At 46.3% G+C, this 25128-nt stretch overlaps 1 protein-coding gene across 5 annotated transcripts in view; it reads right to left on the reverse strand.

Moving 5' to 3' along the window:
• The window catches only part of INPP4B (inositol polyphosphate-4-phosphatase type II B), an 851608-nt gene that overhangs the window by 804710 nt on the left and 21770 nt on the right, over positions 1-25128 (reverse strand). For all 5 annotated transcript variants that reach the window (XM_077476952.1, XM_077476955.1, XM_077476953.1 and 2 more), the window contains exon 2: positions 3751-3795. In XM_077476952.1, coding sequence (XP_077333078.1) covers positions 3751-3795 — 45 coding nt within the window. The remainder of the gene's footprint in view (positions 1-3750; positions 3796-25128) is intronic.

Here is a 25128-nt window from a genome sequence, read left to right on the forward strand (position 1 = left end):
AAATCCAGGCTATTCATACCAAGTGCAAACACGCTCCCACCACCCTTCTAACGCTTATTCAAACTACCTTGTGAAAAGAAGATGCTTACCGTATACTTACCTATTTTGAGGGTGCTCCATTCTGGTCAAGTGATCAGCTCCCAGCAGCCGGCTTCAGGGGAGAGAAGAGATCGCTGACACCGGCTGAAATTCCTAGGTAGTGACATCACCTATAGGCTGGCTATGGGGCATCCATTGTTGGCTGTCCCTCTCCTCTCCTGAAGCTGCCTCTGGAAGCCAGAGCAACCTCAAAATAGGTATGTGTACATTTCTTCCTTTCACAGGGTAGTGTGACAGTACAGTTCCCTGTCCTAGTAATTGTCGCCCAGGGTTCTCAAATAGGCAGGTTGAGGGGCTCCAGGAGTATTTAATGTGGAGGAATCTGTTTTATCAGTTTCCTCCAAAGTTTGTAAAATCCACTTGGGGACCTGGAGCCCGGAGATTCCATAGCGTTATGGGTGGGATGGAATCTCCAATCCTGGGATCGGGTTTTTGGAACAGCCAGGAGTCTGGCTGGTTGATTGAGCAGTTGGGTCCTGGGCTTATAGCAAAGTTAGGATTAGGGTTCTGGGCTCCACCCAGAGAGACAGGAGGTCTCCACGAGTCCAGAGAGTGCAGGTGTGCACTAGAGAAAGCCAGAGACCCAAGTCTGAGGATCAGAGCAGTGAGGGGCTGCTTTGTAGATAGACACTGTGTTTGTTAAAGCTGTGCACATCTGAGACAAATGAGAGCCTGAAGTGGAAGGCCTGAGCAGCAGGGAAAGTTGAAGAGAGACAGTAGTTGTGCGGGAACCCTGTTATAAGGCCAAGAAGGCTGAATTGTGAAGCCTAGGTGGCAGTGCTGCTGAAGAGAGCCAGGTGGCTTGGCATTTTTCATGTATTGTTTTTTTTTTGGCAGAAGAACCCCTGTGTGGGCAACCAAGTGCATGTGTGAACTGTATGATATTCCTTTTTAATAAAAGTGGGCTACCATGCCCTTAAACTAAAGTTCCTGTTCGCTGTGAACTTACTGAAAAGGCATCTGCCACTGAGTTAAACATCCCCCAATGTTACAGTAGTTAGAATAGGAGTTAGAGGGCGGGTGAGAACAAATTTAAGCATGGTTAAAGCGGAGTTCCACCAAAAAATTGAACTTCCACTTATGCGCTTCCTCCCCCCAATCTGGTGTCACATTTGGCACCTTTCAGGCGGGAGGGGGAAGCAGATACCTGTCTAATACAGGCATCTGCTCCCACTTCCAGCGATAGATCCCCTCAGAATCTGCAACGATCAATGCCATGACCGGCCCCTCCTCCATCCCCCACTGTCTTCTTGGAGACATACAGGTCCCAGAAGACAACAGGGACCAGTCAGGATGCAAAGGGTGACTCGTGCATGCGCAGTAGGAAACCAGAATGTGAAGCCACAAGGCTTCATGTGCCGATTCCCTTACTGAAGATGCCGGCACCTCCACCCGGGAGCCGAGGGACGGGTCGGCTTTGGGTGAGGACATCGCGGGCGCCCTGGACAGGTAAGTGTCCTTATTTAAAAAATCAGTAGCTGCAGTATTTGTACCTGCTGACTTTTTATATTTTTTTCAGTACAACTCTGCTTTAAAAGCCTGGAATTTTACTTTTACCCTGACCCCTGAGCTCTGTGCTCAATTAACTCCAACCCCTGCACTCTGCTTTACACTTAACGAGTGTGTGGTTTTGTAGTTGTGGTTTTAAGTGGATGTCCCCGGATTTTATTTTGGAAATCTGGTATCCTTATATACCAGATAGATAGATAGATACCCTATCTTAAAATGAGAAATAAGCCCTTTATTTTTATTTTTTTATATTGGTGATGGTGCATCTCACAATGATAGGCACATAAATGTCTTCAGTTTCAAATACATTTTCTAATGCTTTCTCCTGGTTTTGGGTGGAGCATTTTGGTTCCTTAGTCCACCTTACTATAACTATATACTTGCTTATAAATCAATAATAGCACTTCTAGGCAACACGGGAATCAGCGAGCTGTACTGAAATTAGATCACTCACTCAATTTTCCTTATTTTGAGTTTAATTTTACATTTCAAATTTCTCAACCGACAGAGAAACGTGATGCACTATAGCATCCTCAAACAGCAGTATATAAAATGTCCTTTTTATCTTTCAAAAAGTGTTCCCCAGTGCCAAACCTTTCATCCAATTTCTAATTTGCTGCATTTGTACATTTCAAAAGCCTGTATGAGGCAGGATTCACACCAGTGCGAATTGGATGCAGCTTTCTGCGCAACCAATTTGCATGTCAGGAGATTGTGACCGGCCCTCTATGGAGCCGGATCACATATCTCCGGAGTGGCTCCGGCGCGAATTGCACAGGAGTCCTGTGCATTTTCTGGTCTGTTTCAAATCCGAATTCAACCAACAATTTGGGCTGAAATCAGACCTGAAACGTTGAATGGAGATGCACCGGACCCCTACTGTGAGCCGCTCCATTTCTCAGTGTGAACTCAGTCTAAAGGAATAGTAGTGGTAAAAAAAAAAAAATTGTGGGTTTAACTAATCATTTATTGTATAATTCCTCTTTGAGGGGGCATGACAGGGGGTGTGTCCTGTGTCTACATACTTTTGCTAATAGTTTCCCTCATTCCCATCTCAAAAAAGTCAGGAGGGATGGGCTGCTGTACCCTTGACATGCATGTGCAAAAATGTTCACATATAGCAGGCATATGCAATTAGCGGACCTCCAGCTGTTGCAGAACTATAAGTCCCATGAGGCATAGCAAGAGTCTGACAGCCACAAGCATGACACCCAGAGACAGAGGCATGATGGGACTTGTAGTCTTGCAACAGCTGGTGGTCCGCTAATTGCATATCCCTGACATATAGCTAAACAAAGACTATATGGGTGTTCCTGCATCATCGGTATATGTATTCCAGGAACAGCAGATTGCCAAGAAAAGGTGGTGGATGGACTGGTGCACTAACACAATACCTGGTTAAAAATAGAAAATAAACTGAACTACTAGTCCACTAATGGGTATCCATTATTCCCTGTATTTATTACATTCTTTCAGTTTCAATTTTGACGTTTGCGACTAGGCATTCTGTAATGTTGATAATATAATAGCCATTCACAAATTCTAAAACACATAGCTAGCTTTAATTTTTTTAACAAACAAAAAAGTACTAATTAGATTAGGAAAAATATGCATACATTTAACCGTTCACTTATCTGTATACTGACCACTAAAACAGCATCACAATAAAATAAATAAAAAAAAAAAAACACACATACACTGTGGGATTGATTTACTAAAGCTGGAGAGTGCAAAATCTGGTGCAGGTCTGCACAGAAACCAATCCGCTTCCAGGTTTTTTTTTTGTTTGTTTTTTGTCAAAGCTTTATTGAACAACCTGAAGTTTGAAGAATATGCATGCACATCTGCACCAGATTTTGTACCCTCCAGTTTTAGTAAATCAACCCAAAATGTATTTGTTGGGTGGATACAATAACGCTGCCACTGTATGCGTTCCAATGTTTTCATAAAATAATGCCTTCACTAATCTTTATCACTGTAGTAAAGGATTGTGCATAGCAAGCAGAAACATTTGCAAATTATTGGTGTTGTTCTGCAGCATAGTGCTGCATTCTCAGCACACATTTGGAGGCACACACTTAAAAATATTCATAAACGGCTTGCGCTGATGTATAATGCTCTATGAAAAGTAAATTCTCTTACCAAGAGCGAATTCAAGCTTCGGGTCAGCTAAAGTTCTCTGGATCCCTGTAGATACAGAATCAAGATAAATAGTAATTAAAAATAAAAAATAAAACGTACTAAAGCAGCATTTCATTAGCAACTCTGGATAATTCTTATATAAGCATTACTTTCTCGGACCATTCAGGATGCAGGGTTAAAGCACATTGCTTTCTGTTAGACAGGAAAGGTGGGTGGTGCATTGTGGTAAAGTACAAACCTGAGCTCAGGCTATATTAAAAAAAGGACAATAACATCATAGAACTGACTATGTTCACATTTAGAACATAATCATACCTTCTCTTTACCATCCGGGTATGAAGCACTGGCAGATGCTGAGAGAAACAATACAGTGCAAACTGCTCTTACTGAAACACAAAAAGGTAACTTTAGCTGTTTTGTAAGAAAAAAAAAAGTGTTTTATATTAATAAATGATTTAGCGCCAGATTAATCTGTATTGCTTTTAAGTAAACTTTAACGCGAACCGGCGAGGGTAAAAATATAGGAACTGCCACTGCCGATTTGTTTTTTTAGAGGTGCAAGCTCCAGGGCTCCTATGCTGATCAACTGTTTAGTCACTCACCTGAAACAAACATGTAGCTAATGAAGTCTGAAAAGGTGAAACCTTTAGCCCACGTTCTCATTGTGTCGATTTGGCATGCAATTTGACATGTCAAATCGCATTGCCTATTCGGATCCTATTGCCAGTAATGGCACAGTCCAAATAGGTGCAATGCCGATCTTGCGGCTTCACACCAATTCCCAAAAGTGGGGCAGTAAACACTGCCACAAGTCTAAAACTTGCCTTAAATACAAGTTTGCACTGCCAGGTCCCAATATTTTATCCTTAATGGTTTGCTCTAAAACCAGGAAATGTCCAGGAATTTTTTTTTTTACATTTTTTTCTTTAGTTCTGGGAGGAGTGGGAAAAGTTTCGAACCACTGTCATGTTTTATGCCTATCCAGGGCTATGATAGAAAGATTTCTCTTCACTTACTGCAACTGTTCTTGCCTGATTAAACCCGTTGTCAGGACAGAAAGGGAGATGAAATCTCCTTAAAGGACTGAACAAAGCTGAAAAGTGGTTCTGATTCTTCCCACTCAATGCAGAAAAGTTTGACATTTCATACACTTTAATCTTCTGATTTCAATGTAATAATATCATTTCAACAATAACAAGATGCCATTATAATTGTAATGCCGCGTACACACGACCGGTTTTCCCGTCGGAATAAACTCCAAAGGTTTTTCCGACGGAGTTCAACTGAAACTGTCGTGCATACACACGATCACACCAAAGTCTGATCGTTAAGAACACGGTGACGTACAGCACGTCTGATGGGACTAGAAAAAGGAAGTTCAATAGACAGTAGCCAATAGCTTCCATCTCGTGCTTGCTTCAGAACATGCACCGTTTTTGGTCCGTCGGAACAGTATACAGACGAGCGGTTTTCCCGATAGGAATTGGTTCCGTCGGAAATATTTAAAACATGTTCTATTTTTAGGTCCATCAGAATTTTCGTAAAAAATAGTCAGATGAGGCATACACACGATCGGAATATACGATGAAAAGATTCCATCTGACTTTTTATGTAGGACATTCCGCTCGTGTGTACGCGGGATTAACAGTGGTTGGATGCAAAGGTATTTTACAAAGCCTTTGCCTGTTTACATTCTTTTTTTTATTTTTGCGCTTTATATGGTATTTTACAAAGCCCCACACTTCAGAAAATTAAAGCAAGAGTGGTAGAGATCAGCCAGGCACCACATACCACAATGTGAGCATTCAGATGCTTCTGAAACCACATAGCTAAAGAAGAACATCATTTAGAACAGTTTTTTTTTTACCTAGTCCAATCAATCACATCTCCTCCCTCCCACACTGCCAGGGCCAGTAATTTTGTGGGAATATCTTGCTACACGCACAAAAAATTATCGCTCAAAAAATAAAGTTGATTGGAAATCTATCATCTCATATTTATGCCTTTAAATTTCCCCAGTCTAAAACTAACAGAGTACCTGAAAAAAAAAAACTGTTTAAAGAAAAAAAAAAAAAAAAGAAGCACTATATTCACTAAGCACATATTTAATGCATGTCATCTTAATGTTCGTGCGTATCAGCTACTTTCAAGTAAATGCAATCCTTTTAACCCTCATCTTTAATGCAGTTTCCATTATACAGGGTCTGTTTCTAAGCACTAGACAGATGCATGTTAACAGACACAAAAATTATTGTTTATATGTACAGTTTTCCCACCTCTATGAAAATCAGCTCTTAATACACAAGATAAAGGCCTTTCTCCTCCTGGGCTCGGGAGGAGAATAGAAAAGTGTTGTGTGCGGAATTGGGCTATCAAAGGGAGGGTCTTAGGGGTCATGGTTAAATAAAAAGTCCACTCGCTGTATACATTGCATGCATATGTCACAGTCCTTGTACCCACACAACATGCTTTGACTACCGTCCACTAAAAAACTGTCTAACAGGCACATAGAAGACAAAGCACATTCATATTTTTTTAAAATAAACTCTTCCATATACATTTTCTATTATATATGCTTTTCAGGCTAGCTAAGAACTTAATAAAAGGATCGGTAACCACTTAGCAACCAGCAATTCTTAAGACAAACACTTTGATCTGAAGTATGTAATGTAAATAATAGCATAAAGATTAGAGTGCAATATGAAATATAAAGCCTAGTGTACAGCAGAGACGTGCGGTGAGGTCAGTGGCAGGTGAGGCACTGGCTAGTATCAGAGCCAGATACACACAGGTTACACATGCATACCTCCCAACTGTCCCGGATACTGCGGGACTGTTCCGAGATTTCAAGGCTGTCTGGGCTAGAGTCCCGGAAAACAAAGGTCAGGCAGCTGGGCCCACTCAGTGGGCATGTTCTCACTAGACGCAACATGCTCTCACTGTGCTCTCCACCTCACCCCACTCCTTTCAATCTTCCCTTCTGTCATTTGTTGCCAGGACCGCGTCCTGGCAACCGATGTGGGTGCGCACTGTGGAGGAAACTGCCTGTGTACAGAGCAGCTTTCCCTCCCAGTTCCGCCTCCTGACATCTCGCTCCAAGTTGCTCCTGCACAGTAAGGCAAGTGCGGCTGGGACACAGGGTACAGATTTATGGGAAGCACTTGCACAGGCGGTGGAGCTTGCTCCCCTCCTCCCATCACTCAGCACTGTGTGTGCCGAACTGATGCTAGAAGTCCCTACATGTGGGAGGATTCTGACATCTGGCCCAATTCCTGCTCCTGTCTTCTGTCACTGTGCAGAGCTGCTGTGATCCTGTCCTGTCTCTGTGATTGTGACACACTACACTGTCCAGTGACTCTGTACCGACTGGAATGTGCTTTGTAGAAATTACATGAAGGAAACTTTCCCGCATCACTGCATATTGATAACTCCTCGCACCCAACCCTTCTGTTCTCCCTCATTGCCAGTCACCCTCTCACTACACCGCAGCACCCCCTCCCCCCTACCTCTTCAGTCTCAGCATTTCCCAGTCCACAATCTTTGCATCTGCTAGTCTTCTTAACCCCTCTGTATGCTCTAGTCTGCAACTGTCACAGCCCCAGAATCCTGCCAGCATTCTATTCATTCCTCATTGCTCCTTCATCCTGCCAGAACTTTTTTTTCCTTTGCTGTAGGGGCATAACTACAGTGGTAGCCATTGCGGCCCAGCGGCATATAGAGGAACCAATGCCCTCCATGTTCTTCCTGCAGCCACTAAATGCCTGCAGGAGGGAGAGGAGGAAAAGTGGGCAATCCCCAGCTGAAGGAGGAACATGGAGGGCATTGGTTTCTCTGTATGCCGCCCCACCTCTCTAGCCGATTTCTACTGCCTATGGGCCCCTCAGCTCTCTCCTTGCCCTTCTGTGATCTTGCCCAGGAACTTCTCTGTTCTTTCCTGCCCGACCTCTTCACCGACCCCCTGCTGTTCTCTGCCCCCCCCTTGTGCTCTTCTCTGGTCCTCGTGCTCTTCCCCAGTCCCCCCTGTGCTCTTTTCCAGCCCCCCCACTCATCTCTGGTCCCTGTGCTTTTCTCCGGTCCCCCCCCCCGTACTCTTCTCCAGACCCTGTGCTGGTCCTTGGTTCCCTGTGTACTCTTCTTCAGCACCTGTAGTGTTCTCTGGTCCCCTGTGCTCTTAGTATGCATATGCCGTAATCGTTAGAGTGAGAGCAATCATTCTAGCACTAGACCTCCTCTAACTCTAAACATGTAACCTGTAAAAAAATTGAAAGCGTCACCTATGGAGATTCAGAATTACTGAAGTTTGGCGCCATTCCACAAGTGTGCACAATTTTAAAGTGTGACATGTTAGGTATCTATTTACTCAGCGTAACATCATCTTTCACATTATTTTTTAAAACTCGGCTCACGTTAGTGTTTTTTTTTTTTTTATTCATTACACAGTCCCCCCCCCCCCCCCCCAAAAAAAAAAGTTAAAAAAATTACAACTCTGAGCCGTAGATACCTGATGCCAAAAAGCCAAGGAGGTTCCCACACCCCTGGTAGAATGAGCTCTCACCCTAAAAGGAGGAGCCTTACATTTCAGACAGTAGGCCTGAATGACCAATTGACGTACCCAATGGGCAATGGAAGCCTTGTAATCTGCCTGCCCCTTCTTGTGTCCTTCTGGTAAAACAAAAAAAGGAGTCTGATCTTCGGATCTCCACAGATCTAGACAAAAAAACTCTGACTGCGTGCACTACATCCAAAAAGTGCAATCATTTCCCTTCCGCCAAGCGAAGCTGAGAGAAAAAGAAGGCAAAACAATGTCTTGATTCAAATGAAAGGCTAATACCGGGGGGCGTGGCCGGACGGCGAGGCGACAGGACGCACTGAGGCTGAGCTCCGCCGACCGGTTCTGAATCCACAGCCATCCTCCGCTGTGGATGCCTTTTTTCATCCCAAAAAGGACTTACCTGCTCGCCTGGGCTCTCCTGGACAGCCCCATCCAGGTTTGGCGGCTCCTCTCGACCCTCGGGCTGACCGGTTCGGCCCGCCGCGGACCCCACCAGCGGCGCGCCGGCCGCCATCTTGCAGCCTACTCGGCCTCCGGGATCGCCGCTCTCGCCTGACATTTCAGCCGGGAATCTACGCATCGGCAGCGGGAGGTCGCCAGGTGAAGACCCTCCTGGTCGCCGGACCCCGAAAACAGGAGCCACCGCTTGATCCCCTCCACAGACTTCTCTGGGCCTGGTGAGTCACAGGACGGGCTGCTTCATACCCCCAGGCTATTCTACCCCAACCGGGCGGGTATCATCTTTCTGGGCTGTGAGGGGACTGGATTAAGACGGGCCCTGATAACCCCCCCTGAACCAAGGCCGCGTGCTACCCAGCAGCAGCCCCTTTTCTTAGGAAAGGCCCTGGCTTCGGCCTGCTCTGGATGACGGCAGCCATCTTGCTACACCTAGCACCCTAAAGTTTTTCCTTCCATAGCCTGTTGGTGTGGGGAGAGACTGTAATTCATTGACATTACCTAAAATCATTACATACTGAGGGTGCTCATGAACTAAGAACCAAGATGGTCGCAAACTAATGGCACTTCTCCACCACCGACCACACTGACAGTGAAATCGCCGCTCCTGCACATTAATTTGGGCTCAATATACCCCGCAATTGAAGCTGACATTATGGGACGCAAATCAGGCACAGCGCGGAGCACCTCGAGGAGACAGGCTGTGTGTGCAAGCCTCGAGGCCTTTCCACCGGACGGTCTGCTGAACTCGCAGGCCTCGGACATGGACTTCACCCCTCCGCTGCTGACTGGTGAGCCCGAAGCTTGCTCGGATGCAGAAAGTATACCTGGAATCCAACAGCCATGTGTAGCGCCTTCATTGCGGGACGCTGACCTGCTATCTCGCTTTAAAACCATGCTGCAGGGGGAACTGTCAGCAGCCACCTCCAAACTGGCCACGCATCTCACGAAGGAAATTCGTGAACTTGGCAACCGTACGAATGCGTTGGAAGATAGAATGGAGGCCGCAGCAACGGTCATTGATCACCATGAGCAGGACTTACAAGACCTGCGCAGGGACCTGGACGCAGCTCTCCTAAAATTAGAGGACTATGAGAACAGGTCTAGACGTGGGAACCTTAGGCTTAGGGGACTTCCCGAAACTATTGAGGACTTAACTTCCACGGCCACGGCCCTATTCCAGGAACTGGTCCCAGGCATCCCTATTGATCGCATGGAGTTTGACCGGATCCATCGGGCCCTGGGGCCGAGGAAGGAGGGGGGCCCCCCTCGGGACATTATCATCAAGTTCACGTACTACCGTACGAAGGAAACACTCCTTAGAGCAGCACGGGACAAGCCTGATCTCCGCTTCCAAGGTCACAAATACCAGCTCTTTACTGACCTGGCCCCCACCACGGTGCAAAAGAGACGTCAACTAAAGCCATACACTTCAGCTCTGGTGGAACGCCACATTAAATACACATGGGGCTTTCCTTTTCGCCTCGCTTTCACCTACCAAGGTCGGGGCTACACTGTGCGCAACGCGGAAGAAGCTCAAGCGACTTTTGAGGCATTACATTTGCTCCCCCCTCCGGATGACCCCAGCATCCGTGAGAGGGCTCCAGGTCCTAAACCCACTTCTCGGCGCTTGGGCCGTGTATGGGAGCCGGTCAGCAACAGGAAACGACCCCCACCTGATGCCCAGCAGCATGTGCGATCCCCCTATTCAGATCCAGGATGACGACTGCACGGATGAGCCCGTACATGATTCTCTGCTGTTTGCTTGGTTGCCTTCTCCAGGCCTTTGGAAAACTGTTTGTCTCTTCCTGGTGCGGGACTTTGTTTTCTACCGGATGATGTGCCCAAGCGCTCCTTGTTCATACCTCCACCCCCCCTCCTTGTTCTTATTTCCAAATTTTTGGTTGGTTCTACTTTGGTTTTTTGTTTAACCCAGAGGCCCTATGCGCCTTCCTTTATGACTTTGGGCTTCTGCCAGTGCTCCGGCCCTACTTAGACTGCCTAATTTTGCCCAGACCACTCAGCTAACCTGAGGGTCCTATATCAGGACAAAAATTTTATGTTATTTATATTTAAAACATTTTTTTTTTCCTTCTTCCTTTTAGGGAGGGGAGGGAAGGGGAAGGAAAAGAAAGGAAAAAGTCAGTGAAATGGGACTATAGTCCTGGTGGGATAGGGGCAGTCTGGGGGGCCGGTTCCAGGAGTACTGTATGTATTGTCTACTTATTGTGTATGCAGGTTGCCCTCTGGACCCTAGGAACCATCTGGGGCTTCAATTTTGCATTTTTTTTATTTATTTTTTTTCTTCCCCTTTTTTTTCTTTTATTTATTTCGTATATTTTTACCCTTCCTCCCCCCTCGTCCCCACCCCCCTCCCCTTATCCATGGCCCCCCCCCGTTTCCCTTTCAATTCCCCTACTCCCCTTACCCTACTCCTCTATTTTCTCCCCTTCCTGCCCCTTCCTGCTCCTCCCTGCTTCCCCTCTTGCTCCCCTTCCCCCCCTCTCCACTTAACTCCCTCCCTTCCCTTGCCTCTCCCTCCCTCTTATACTTTTTTTTTTTTTTCTTTTTGACTCTCGGGGGCCTGGCGGCGAACCAAACGCGGGGGTCACGTTTGGGGACCGTGGTTGCGTCCTCTCCTCGGGCGCTCCCTGCGGGGTGGCGCCCGGTGGGGAGAACCTTTAGTCCCATGGCCAGTTCTAATCACTGCCACCCGGTAGCGGTTCTACGAGATGGGCCTGGCTCGTCTCACCTGTTTTTGGTCTAGTTTTCGTAGCCCTGTGCAGGGGCGGTAATAGGGTAATAAGGTAGTAATGCTCTAGCAAAATTTAAGTATTATTGTTCCTACTGTTAATATGTTTTACTATTTGTTAGCCTTGTGGTTGGTGGTGCAGCCACCTCTATTAGTGTCCGGTAACGGGATGCTATGCCCACCCATTGTGGTGTTTATGTGTGTTACATGTCTACTCAATGTTTCCTCTTCTCTCTCTTCCTCTTCTCCTCTGTGTTCTCCTCCCTCCCGCTCCCCTACTCGGGCTCGGACTGGCTCGCCATGGGATCAGGGTAAGTACGTACCTTGCTGGCTGCGTTATCATTATATGTACCTTCCTTTACCCCCCAGATGGCTCAAAATGTGTTGAAAATATTCTCGCAGAACATACATGGGTTCAATTCCCCCAATAAGAGATCGAAGGTCTTCCGCCATTTAAAATCTCAATCTATTGATGTGGTGTGTCTGCAGCAGACCAGGTTCTCCCAATCCTCATCCCCCAAATATTTGTCCCCCCATTATCCAATGTTTTTTACGGCCTCCGCCTCTGAGAAGCAAAGAGGGGTGCTGATGGCCTTTCGGCGTAACCTCCAATTTATCTGTTCTAAAGAAATAGCAGACCCTACGGGTAGATATTTGATCCTGCAGGGCACCCTGTGGGACCAGGAGTTCACTTTGGTTGGATACTACGCTCCTAATTCATTTCAGCAGAAGTTTTTCTCCCACCTACTCCAAGTGATCACCAGGCACCAAAAAGGCCTTCTGATTATGATGGGAGACTCCAACTCTGTTTTTAACTCCTCTTTGGACAGGCGTAGTCTCAGGGAAGTGCCTCCGTCCCGTTATGCCTCTCACGAACAACTATTGCATGATCTTTTCCAATCTTATGGCATGGTGGACGTGTGGCGTGAGCAGCATCCATTGTCTCAGGATTTTACCTTTTTTTCTAACCCCCACCAGAGTTTTTGTAGGATAGACCACGTGTTTCTGCAACTTAGCTCCCTGCCATTGGTACAAAAGATCGCTATTGCCACCTCTCCATGGTCAGATCATGATCCCCTGATCTTTGGAATCACTTTAGCTGGATTCTCCCGCCCGGCCTACCTCTGGCGGATTAACGAATCCCTCCTGAGTACGAAAGCTACATCCTCCCAGATAGAAACTCATATCCAAACTTATTTTGCGGAAAATGTAGGCTCAGTCCACTCTCCAGTCGCCTTGTGGGAAGCCCACAAGGCGACGGTCAGGGGCCATTTGATCCAGATCGCTTCCCGTACAGGGAATTGACCTCCTTGTTAGAGGCGGCGGACGCGACATGGAAGGCGCACCCTACGGTAACCCATAGACGGACACGTGACAAATTGGCCACTGAGTTGGACTTGCTCGCCTCTGCTCAGGCGGAAAAGGCCCTGCGTTGGTCCAAGTATAAGTTTTATAGTTGCTCGAACAAACCTGGTCCTATGTTGGCTAGGAAACTTAATTCGGTGGGACGTCCGGGCAGGCCGGTTCGACTACAGGTGACGGGAGGGGGATTTACGTCAAATCCATCTAAAGTAGTAGCAGGCTTTGCCTCCTTCCTCTCATCCCTATATAATAGACCGGCAGCCTTCGACCGAGACAAGGCTGAGAGATTCTTCCAATCGATTGACCTTCCTACATTGTCTTTGGCGGCACGAGATAATTTGAATGCTCCTATAACGGAAATGGAGGTCGCCCAAGCCCTAAAGTCCCTTAAGCCTTCCAAGGCTCTGGGTCCGGACGGCTTTACCGGTCTATATTATAAGACATTTGCACCCCTGCTCACGCCCCATCTCTCATCTTATTTCAACGCCTGGCGGGACGGTGCGAGACCCTCGCCGGACTAGCTGAAAGCCCATATCTCTATGATCCCTAAGTCGCCTGAGGAAGCCACGGACCCACAGTCCTTTTGTCCCATCTCCCTGTTGAATGTTGACCTGAAGGTACTGGGCAAGGTCCTAAGTACGCAGGTCAACAGATATCTTCAGGCCCTCATTCACAGGGATCAGGTGGGTTTTGTGCCCGGTCGCCAGGCAGGGGATAATGTCCGCAAGGTGGTCCATCTCCTCCATATACTTAATCAGCGCAAAATAGCAGGACTCTTGCTTTCCCTAGATATATATAAAGCGTTTGATTCGCTCTCGTGGGATTACCTTTATTTTGTTCTAACCAAATGGGGATTTGGTCCACATTTCCTGCGATGGATCCAGGCCCTCTATTCCGCACCGTCAGTAAAATACGCGGGCTTCCTTTCTGACCCTTTCCCGATACTCCGGGGAACTAGACAGGGCTGCCCCCTGTCCCCGGCACTGTTTATCCTGGCATTGGAGCCGCTGGCGGCGGCGATCAGGGCCAATAGTGATATCTCGGGAATTCCTTACGCGGGCACTCAATACAAAGTGAACCTATTTGCGGACGACGCCCTTTTGACCATTTCAAACCCGCTCATCTCCCTGCCCAACCTGCAACTTGTATTAGATCAATTTTCAACCTTCTCAGGTCTTCAAATTAACCCCTCCAAAACCACAGCGCTGAATGTTAACCTCCCTCTGGAACTGGTACAGCGACTTCAGGACCATTTTCCTTATCGTTGGGCATCTCACTCGATTGACTATTTAGGTGTCAAATTGACTCCAGCTTACTCCTCCCTATTCTCTGCCAATTATTATCCCCTGTTACGCATGGTGTCCACCCTTATGCAAGCCTGGCAATTTCCCTCACTCTCCTAGGTAGGGAGGATCTCGGCGGCAAAGATGACGATACTCCCCAAAGTCCTTTATTATTTTCGCACTTTGCCTGTCCGGGTACCCGCTTTTTTCCTTCGACTCCTGCAGAATAGGATCCTCCAATTTATATGGGCGCGCAAACGCCCCAGGGTACCTAGAGCGACCCTTTATACCCATAGGCTCCGGGGAGGCCTGGGGGTCCCCAATATCTCGAAATACTACATAGCGGCCCAGATCTCCCCATTGACCATGCTTCATGCAACCACGGATGTTCCTCTGTGGGTGCTCCTAGAGGTACCTGGTTCTGACCCGTGTTCACTTCAGGCACTCCTCTGGCTCCCCAGGAATCTACGCCCTCCCTCTCTGAGCCCCATGCTGCTTCATGGTCTGCAGGTGTGGGACTCAGTTCGCTCGGTTAACAATCTGATGTCCCCCTTCCTACCCCTACTCCCCATCACCCATAACCCTCTTTTCCCTCCTGGTCTGGTGGAGCCCCAGGCATTCTCCTGGTGGTCTTCGCATGGCTACCCACAAGTCCAAAATTTTCTATCTTCACGTTCATTCCCCTCCTGGGAGAGTATCAGGGAAGCGCAGGGGGCGCCGGTCACGGAGCATTATCACTTTATCCAATTAAAGCACTGGATTGTAGCATTGCGCCGCACGTCCACCTATCCCTTCCAAAAAACTTTTTTTGAACATACATGCCATCACTCCCCAGGGTCCCCGGGCCTCACCTCGGCCATTTATGCCTCCCTGAATGGTCGCCCGCCATCGGCACCCCTCTCTTATATGACTCAATGGGAAAAGGACCTTCAGGCCCCAGTAGACCCAGAGGATTGGAACAGAGCCTGGCACACGGTCGCCAAATGCTCGTTCAACACAAATACCCTAGAGGCCGCATATAAAGTAATGTTCCGATGGTATTGGGTACCTGCCCGCACGGCTCGGGCATTCCCTGGGAGTACTGACAGATGCTTCCGCAACTGTGGACAGCGAGGTGATGTCATGCACACATGGTGGGCTTGCCCAAGGTTGGTGGGGTTATGGTCTAGGATCTTTGGTTTACTGCAGACACTCTTTCATCTAACGATTCGAAGGGACGCTAGGCTAGCTCTCCTACATTGCCCGGTTCCTGCCCTGCGTGGCCCTCAACAGAAGCTGGCTACCTATCTGTTTATAGCGACCAAGCGGACCATTGCCCAAGCCTGGAAGTCACAACGGGTAGATTTTCAAGGGGTTAAGACACGCATGACTGCTATGTTACTTTAGGAACGTATGTCCAGTATTGTCCATGATTCTCATGCTAAATTTCTAAAGATCTGGGAGCCGTGGATCTCTTATGAGTTCCCCACGCTCCAAGCGGCATGCCGGGGCTTGGTCTAAATTCCCCTGGCGGGGCGTCCGAGCCCGAGCTTTCCCCCCTTCCTTTCCTCCCCCTTTTTTTCTCCTTACCCTTCTTTCTTCTGTTCCCTGTCTCTCTTCTCTCTCCTTAGTAATCTCTCCCATTGCTAATAAAAACTGCTACCTCCCATGGACGGGGGTAGTAGGAACGGGGCTTACTCGCAGAACATGATTAAGGAACGAGTTGTTTGGCACTGAACCAGTCTAGATTCCATCTCTTGCTCATCTCCCTTCCTTATCTTGAGTTTACTAGAAATATATTGTGATGGTTAGCCCTTTGGATTTATATTCATGATTAGTGGCCCCTGCGAGGGCTCACAAGGAGTTGATTGTAATCTCTTGTTTATTACTGTTTATTCAAAAATTCTCAGTAAACATATTGAAACAGAAAGGCCAATACCACCTTAGGCAAGAACGATGGAACAGGTCATATCACGACCCTGTCATTGTGAAGGATCAAGCATGGTTCCCTGCACGAAAGGGCTGCCAACTCCGACACCCTACTAGCCGAGGTGATGATGATGACCATCAGGAAGGCTAGCTTGTGTAACAGCAAGACTAATGTAATTTCCTTGATAGGTTCAAACAGTTATTTTTGTAACACCGACATTACCAGGTTTAAGTCCCAAGGACACATAGGTGACCTAATGGGGGCAAGCAAACAAGTTACCCCCTGTATAAAGGTTTGGATCGGGGAATGGGAGGCTAAGGGCCTTTGGAAGAATACTGACATGGCCAAAATCTGACCCCTGATTGTATTCAGTAGCCAATCTGATTTCCATAGCTGACTATAGAAAAGAGAATTCTCCCAATGACGTATTTCCGAGGATGACATTTCCTGGCTTCACACCAAGCAATACAGGCTTTCCAGATCCTATATTAGATCTTCCTAGTGACCGTTTTTCTGGCATTCACTAGGGTATATACCACCGGTCCCAAGATGCCACAATGCTTTAACACCCTGGCTTCAATAGCCATGCCATCAAATTTAGAGACTGTAAATTGGGGTGGAACATACCTTGAGACAGTTGATCGGGGTGGCGCGGAAGCTCCCATGGCCCATCTATTGGCAATCTCACAACCTCTGGAAACCAGGGCCATCTGGGCCAGGCTGGTGATACCAGGATGACTGGAACCCCCTCTCTCCAAATCCTGTGCAACAAATGTGGAAGGAGAGGTATCAGGAGGAATGCATAAACCAGGGAGAACTGGTTCCATGGAACTACTAGAGCATCTGCTCCATTTGCCAGGGGATTCCTTGTTCAGGATACAAACTGCTTTAGCTAGGTGTTGAACCTGGATGCCAATAGATCAACCTCTGGCCATCCTCAACACTTAGGCCGCGTACACACGGGCGGACTGTTCGCCCAACTTAGTTTGTCAAACAATCCGACAAACAGTCCGCTCAAAATTTGCATGAGCGGACTTGACCACACACGATGAACGAACAGTCCGCTGAAAGCGTGCGCGATGACGTGAACGGCACGTACGACGGGACGAGAAATTCGACGTCCAATACACTGCAATGCAACCTTCGCCGTGTAAATCCTTTCTGAGCATGCGCAAAACTTAGTTTGTTGAACAAGCCTACACACGAGCGGACTGTCTTACGGAAATTCCGAAAAACTTTGTTCGACAGACTGTCCGCTGAAGCCCACACACGAGCGGACTGTCCGCTGAAACACTGTTCAGCGGACAAAGTTGGGCGAACAGTCCGCCCGTGTGTACGCGGCCTTACAGATTTCCCAAAAAAACATGTTCAGTTGTAGGGACCATTCCCCCAGGCATATCTGTTGGTGGCTGAGATAACCTTTACTCCCGGGATATGAACCACCAATAGAACCGCCACATGTCCCTCTGCCCAGGTTAATATGAGTTGAACGGGTCCTGGTACCAGCCTGGTGGTTGATATAGGCCACTGCAGTGGCTTTGTCAGACTGAAACCTGATGGGGCAGTCCTGAAGCTCCCCTGTCCAGGACAGTAGGGCCAGATGTATCACCTGTAACACCAGGATGTTGATGGGCAGGCTCTGCCCTTGACCATCTCCCCTAAACTATGAGCCCCTCTAGGGTCACTTCCCATCTCGAGAGACTGGCGCCTGTGGTCAGTACTCTCCAAGATACCGGGAGGAAGGATCTTCCCTTTTGCAGATTCCGATCCGGCAACCACCAGCTTATGCTTAAGCGTGCCCGGGGAGACAAGAACATGGAGTAATCCAGGGGTTGTGCTCTCCTGTTCCAAGCTGACAAGATATTTTGTTGTATATGCCTGGAATGGAATTGAGTATAGGGAACTGCCTTAAAGGAGGACATCGTCAATCCCAGAAGACTCATACAGGAGCTGAATGGAGGGTTGCCGCATGCCCCTTACCTGACGCACCTGATCCTTCAGGGCACAGATTTTTACGGGTGACAGAAATACCTATACTTGGACCATATCCAGGATAAGACCTAGAAACTTGAGACTCTGAGCTGGTATAAAGGCTGATTTTTTCGGTATTTATGACCCAGCCCAGGTTTTCAAAATACCACACTGTGCAGTCTACACTGTGTTCCAGGGTCTGTACTAAGTGATCTCTGAGCTCTACTGCAAACCGCAAGAACCTCTGATGAGGCTGATAGATAGGTATGTGTAAATATGCAATCTTGATATTGATGGAGGCTAAGAAGTCTCCCATCTGGAGCAAGGCTACTTCCGAGCGAACTGACTCCATCTTGAAGGACTGGAATAACAGATGTTGTTTCAGGGATCTTAGGTCCAAGATTGGCCTTATGTCATGTCCCCATTTGGTTTTAGAACCGTGAACAGGTTTGAATAAAACCCTGTGCCTCTTTCAGACACCGGAACCTCTATGGTCACTTCGTGATGCACTGCTCTAGTGTCTGAAAGAAGAAGTCTCTTTTTGGAGGATCCGCAGGAACGTTGGATCTTAAAAACCTCTGAGGAGAAAAGCTCTGTAATTCCAGTTTGTAACCTGCGGTACACTGTTGAGGTGACCCACTCGTCCTGCACCACTGTTTTCCAAATGTCTACAAACTGGAGCAGCCCCCCCACCCGATATAGTGGGGGCGTTTCCCCTCAAAAAGGAGGGCTTGGTGCTGGGTTTAGAAGAGTTATGGACCCAGGGTTTTCTCTGGCCCTGTAGATTGTCCCTGGCTCTAGCACCCTGTTGGCGGCAGGAACTGCCTTGGCATTGAAATTCCTGAGGAAGTCCCTAAGGTTTTAAATAAGGGATGCCTGGTCCTTCTCTTTACAGAAAGTAAAAAACTATTTTCTCCAAAATCTTTTGGATGTACTTGTCCAGATTATGACCAAACTTTCCCCATGGAAGGGGGACTATGCCAATAACTTCTTACAGGCAAGCTCGGCTGACCAGTTCTTAAGCCACACAAGTAGGGATGAGCTGAACACCCCCTGGTTCGGTTAGCAGCAGAACATGCAAACAGGCAAAAAAGATTTCTAACGCGCAAACACTGTTAAAGTCTATGGGACACAAACATGAATACTCAAAAGTGCTCATTTTAAAAGCTTATATGCAAGTTATTGTCATAAAAAGTGTTTGGGGACCTGGGTCCTGCCCCAGGGGATATGTATCAATGCAAAAAAAAAAAGTTTTAAAAATGGCCGTTTTTTGGGCGCAGTGATTTTAATAATGCTTAAAGTGAAATATTCCTTAAAATTTCGTACCTGGGGGATGTCTATAGTATGCCTGTAAATTGGCGAATGTTTCCAGTGTTTAGACAGTCCCAGAGCAAAATGACATTTCTAAAGGAAAAAGTAATTTAAAAGTACTCACGGCTATAATGAATTGTTGGTCCCGGCAATACACATAACAGTCATTGAAAAAATTGGCATGGGATTCCCCCCAGTCCATTACCAGAACCCCGAACCAAAAACAATAAAAATTGCGTGGGGTTCCCCCAAATTCCATACCAGGCCCTTATCCAAGCACACAACCTGGCAGGCCGCAGGAAAATAGGGGGGGGGTGAGAGAGCCGCCAAAGCACCGTGTCCCCATGTTGATGGGGACAAGGGCCTCATTCCCACAACCACCAGGCAAGGGCGGGAAAAGTCCATTCATTTCAAAAGTACGGCGGACTGGCATACACACGGCCGGATTGTCTGCCGAAATGCGAGTCCGGCGGGAAGATTGGAGTGCAAAACTACTTTCTAAGTCCACCGTACTTTCGGGTCAAAAAAGTATGCCGGAGGCTACACACGGGGGGATTGTCCGGCGGACTTGAGTTTGCCGGACTTTTCCACCTGATTGTTTGATCGTGTGTACGCGGAATTACATGCTTATTTCGAGGTTAGATGTATAGTAGATCATAGTTCAACATAATTTCAACCACCAGTGACTATATAACAAAAATAATCTTTCCCTTGGAGAATTCATAGGTAAAAGTACAACATAAAAATAATACATGCAGAGAGAGAATGGCATGGGACCCCCAGCTGAGAGATCTCAACTCTGGATAATTGGAGATAAGACTGGTGTGTTTGACAAAGATACGCTCCAGTCAAACATGAAAAATTTGCAAATAAACTCACTCAGGGGAAACTGCATACCGGCTCAAAGGATTTAAATTTCATCATGGCATTGAACTTGCATAGTAAGCTTCCCTGTTAGATATATTGCTGGTGGTATTCTCGTTTTTGAAAGGGTCCAGAATCTTAGCCTTTGCATATGTAAATGAGTCTTTTTCAGGGTTCAACCCTCTCCGAGCCTACTGCAGCTTCCAGCAAACATAATCATGAGTAAGTGGCTGTGCAAGTAGGATCATATGATAAGAGGCTGCAGCCTACCTAGAAGCTTAGCTTAATCTGAAGTTAACAGCTGCAACATCTCCTGCAGAGGATTAGCAGTTCAGTGTTAAACCAAAATTCTGAAGAAATTTATTCAGGGCTATTTTTCAGCAGGAACGCAGGGAAATGCAGTTCTGGCACCTCCCAAACTGAATGTAAAGTAAAACGGTTCTGGGGTGTGCTGGAGAGTCTATTGATGCTGGCTGCTGAGGGATATATTGTTGCTGGAGGGGATCTATTTTTGCGAAGGAAGGGGGTTTATTGTTGCTGGAGAGTTCTTCTATTGCTTGGGGGGATCTATTGTTGCTGGGGGGGTCAATCCTTGCAAGGATGGATGTACTGTTGAGGGAGGGGTCTTTGTTGCTGGCTGCTGGAGGGTCTATTGATGCTGAGGGGATCTATTGTTGCTGGAGGGCATCTATTTTTATGGGGGGGGTCTATTGTTGCTGGTGGGGGAGTTCTATTGTTGCTGGTGGGGGAGTTCTATTGTTGCTGGGGGTGGGTCTTATGTTGCAGGGGTCAGTTGTTGCTGGGAGGGATCTGCTGGCTGCTGGCAGGTATATTGATGCTGGCTGTTGGGAGTCCATTGTTGGTGGGGTGGATCTATTGTCGCTGGGGTGTCCATTTTGCTAGATCTATTTTACTGCCTTTTTTGTTATCATTAACAAATTCCATACAAAATACTTAGCACCACAAAATTATACTTGTTTCTATAGTATCTGAAAGGGGTGGTACTGGGAGGTGGGTAAGGGGTGGAACCAAGGAACGGTGCTCGAAGGTGGGTAGGGGCGGAGTCAAGGGTGGCTTGGAATGTAGGAGTTCCTGCACCTATTCTCTGAGAAAAAAAGCCTTGCATGTATTTATACAAACTATATTCAATTTAAGAATATATTTTAGTGATGGGTAGAATTAACCTTTAACCCCTTCCCGACCAGCCACCGCAGTTGATGCAAGTGCCCAGCAGGCGCGATGACCACCGGGCATCCGCGATTGCTCGAGACAGGGAGAGAACCGGATCTGTGTGTGTACAGACACACAGATTCCGGTTCTCTCAGGGGAGAGGAGACAGATCGTGTGTTCATACTAAGTATGAACACCGATCTCTCTCTGCTCCTGTCGGTAGGGATGGGTTGAACATCCCCCGGTTCGGTTGATACCAGAACATACCGAACCGGCAAAAAGTTTGGCAGAACACACAAACACCATTAAAGTCTATGGGACACGAACATGAATAATCAAAAGTGCTCATTATAAAGGCATATATGGAAGTTATTGTCATAAAAAGTGTTTGGGGACATGGGTCCTGCCCCAGGGGACATGTCAATGCAAAAAAAAGTTTTAAAAACTGACTTTTTTTGGGAACAGTGATTTTAATAATGCTTAATGTGAAACAATAAAAGAGAAATATTCCTTTAAATTTCGTACCGGGGGGGTGTCTATAGTATGCCTGTAAAGTGGCACATTTTTCACGTGTTTAGAACAGTCTTATTTCGAGGTTAGATGTATATAGATCATAGTTTAACATAATTTCAACCACCAGTGACTATATAACAAAAATAATCTTTCCCTTGGAGAATTCATAGCTAAAAGTACAACATAACAATAATACATGCAGAGAGAGAATGGCATGGTACCCCCAGCTGAGAGATCTCAACTCTGGATAATTGGAGATAAGACTGTGGTGTGTTTGACAAAGATACGCTCCAGTCAAACATGAAAAATTTGCAAATAAACTCACTCAGGGGAAACTGCATACCTGCTAAAAGGATTACATTTTTATAAAAAGTGTTTGGGGGCCCGGGTACTGCCCCAGGGGACATGTCAATGCAAAAAAAGTTTTAAAAACGGACTTTTTTTCGGGAACAGTGATTTTAATAATGCTTAATGTGAAACAATAAAAGAGAAATATTCCTTTAAATTTTGTACCGGGGGGGGGGGGGGGGTGTGTGTCTATAGTATTCCTGTAAAGTGGCGCATTTTTCATGTGTTTAGAACAGTCCGTGCACAAAATGACATTTCTAAAGGAAAAAAAGTAATTTAAAATACTTGCAGTTATAATGAATTGTCAGTCCGTCAATAAAGAGATAAAAAACATTGAAAAAAAAAATGGCATGGGATTCACCCAGTCCATTACCAGGCCCTTTGGTTTAACAAGGGGACCCCCAGATCCTGGCCTCCCCCCATGTGAAACGGTACAGGGGGGGAAAGATGTACCCCCTACAATTTCACAAAAAACTGTCAAAATGGTACAAAAGACAAGACACAACTTGAGACAAGTCCTTTATTATCCACCGAAGGTCCAAAAGAGAAGAAAACAAAAAAACAAAGCTGCGACGACCCGCCATATGATGCATCCTCGCAGGTGACAGTTCTTTTATAACTGAGGGAAGGGCCACGCAGTGATGTTCCTTGGTGACCCGCCCCCCTCTGGTGCACGGGGACTTCCCCATGGCTTTCCCGGGGTGTCAGAGGGAGCGGAGTTACCCGATTACGTAACCCGTCACCCGTTTACGTAACTGGGTGGCCTCGCCCCCTCTGACGCCCTGGAAAACCAATGGGGAAATCCCCATGCGTCAGAGGGGGTGGGGTCACCCGGGAATGTCACCGCGTGGCCCAACCCTCAGTTATAAAAGAGCTATCACCTGCGAGGATGCGTCATACGGTGAGTTCCTCCCATGGAGGCGGGTCGGTCATGGCTTTGCTTTTCTTTTTCGGTCGTCAAGGGAGAGAAAAGAAGAAGATGAATGGACTTCGTGGGACTTTTTTTCTTCTTTTTTTTAATAAAGGACTTGTCCCAAGTTGTGTCTTGTCTTTTGTACTATTTTGATACTTTTTTTTACATTTGTACCCCTTTGCCATTTCAACACAGGAGGAGGAAGACCAGGATCTGGGGGTCCCCTTGTTAAAGCGGGCTTCCAGATTCCTATAAGCCTCCCACCCACAGACCCCCCCAACCACTAATCAAGGGATGTGGGGATGAGGCCCTTGTCCCCCAAAGCATCCTCCCCATGTTGAAGGCATGTGGCCTGGTATGGTTCCTGCAGCCTGCCAGGTTGCGTGCTCGGATAAGGGTCTGGTATGGATTTTCGGGGGGGCCCCACGCCATTTTTTTTTTACATTTTGGTTTGGGGTTCCCCTTAATATTCATACCAAACCCAAAGGACCGGGTAATGGACTTGAGGAATCCAATGCTGTTTTTTTCAATGACTTTTATCTGTATTGCTGGGACCGACAATTCATTATAGCCATGAGTACTTTTAAATTACTTTTTTTCCCTTAGAAGTGTCCTTTTGTGCAGGGACTGTTCTAAACATGAGAAAAATGAGCCATTTTTCAGGCATACTATAGACACCCCAATTTAAAGGAATGTTTCAGTTTTATTGTTTGACTAAGTATTATTAAAATCACTGCTCCCGAAAATAACAGATGTTTTTAAAACTATTTTTTGCATTGATACATGTCTCCTGGGACAGGACCTGGGTCCCCAAACACTTTTAATGCATATAAGCCTTTAAAATGAACACTTGATTTTTCATGTTAATGTCCCATAGACTTTAACGGTGTTCCGGCAACTTTCGAATTTTCCCCGGAACACTGCATATTGTTCTGTGTTCTGTAGAACACCCAAACAACCAAAGTTCGGCCCCAACTTATGCTCAGTCCGAACCGTTTGCCCATCCCTATTTGTCAGTCCCACCCCCCACAGTTAGAATGCACACTAGGGAACACAGTTAACCCTTCCCTGCCAGTGACATTTATACAGTAATCAGTGCATTTTTATAGCACTGTATAATTGTATTTTTATCGTGGTATAATTGTCACTGGTCCCAAAAATGTGTCAAAAGTGTCCAATGTGTCTGCTGCAATATCGCAGTCCCTATAAAAATTGCTGATAACTGCCATTACTAGTAAAAAAAAAAAAATATATAATAATAATAATAATAATATTATATTATATATATATATATATATATATATATATATATATATATATATATATATATATATATATATATATATATAAAATAAAAATTCCATAAATCTATCCCCTATTTTGTATATGCTATAACTTTTGCGCAAACAATCAATATACACTTATTGCAATTTTTTTAACCAAAAGTATGTAGAGGAATACATATCAGCTTTTTTTTTTTTGGGGGGGATATTTATTATAGTGAAAAGCAAAATTGTCACTCTTTTGTTTATAGCACAAAAATAAAAACTGCAGAGGTGATCAAAATCAGGATCCATGGAAGTCATATCTTACTGCTCAATATGTGGTCACAATTTAATATCCCTGTGGTGGCACCAGTCTATCAATCTACCTAGATGAGTTGCTTGGGAGTATTTCTGCAGATCTGGGTCAGCTAATCTGCTTAGTTGTTTAGACAAACTAAGAAGACGAGGACGGATCCGAGACCTTTCACGCGCCCAAATAAAATCTGAGAAAAGAGGGCATACCTCTTTGAAAGGTACAGCAGGAATGTGGATAGGCAGAGCTTGGAATAAATACAGAAATTTCTGCAGAATACACATTTTGATAATGGAGTCAGTGGTGCTATTTAGCCAAAAGGGTAAGCATCTTAGAAGAGTCTTATTTAAATTTTAAAAAAATAGTCCTCCGCTTTAAGGTTAAAAAAAAAAACAG

This window comes from Lithobates pipiens, unplaced genomic scaffold, assembly GCF_037356315.1.
Source record: "Lithobates pipiens isolate NorthernLeopardFrog02 unplaced genomic scaffold, aLitPip1_a1.2 Scaffold_13, whole genome shotgun sequence".
Lineage (NCBI taxonomy): Eukaryota > Metazoa > Chordata > Amphibia > Anura > Ranidae > Lithobates > Lithobates pipiens.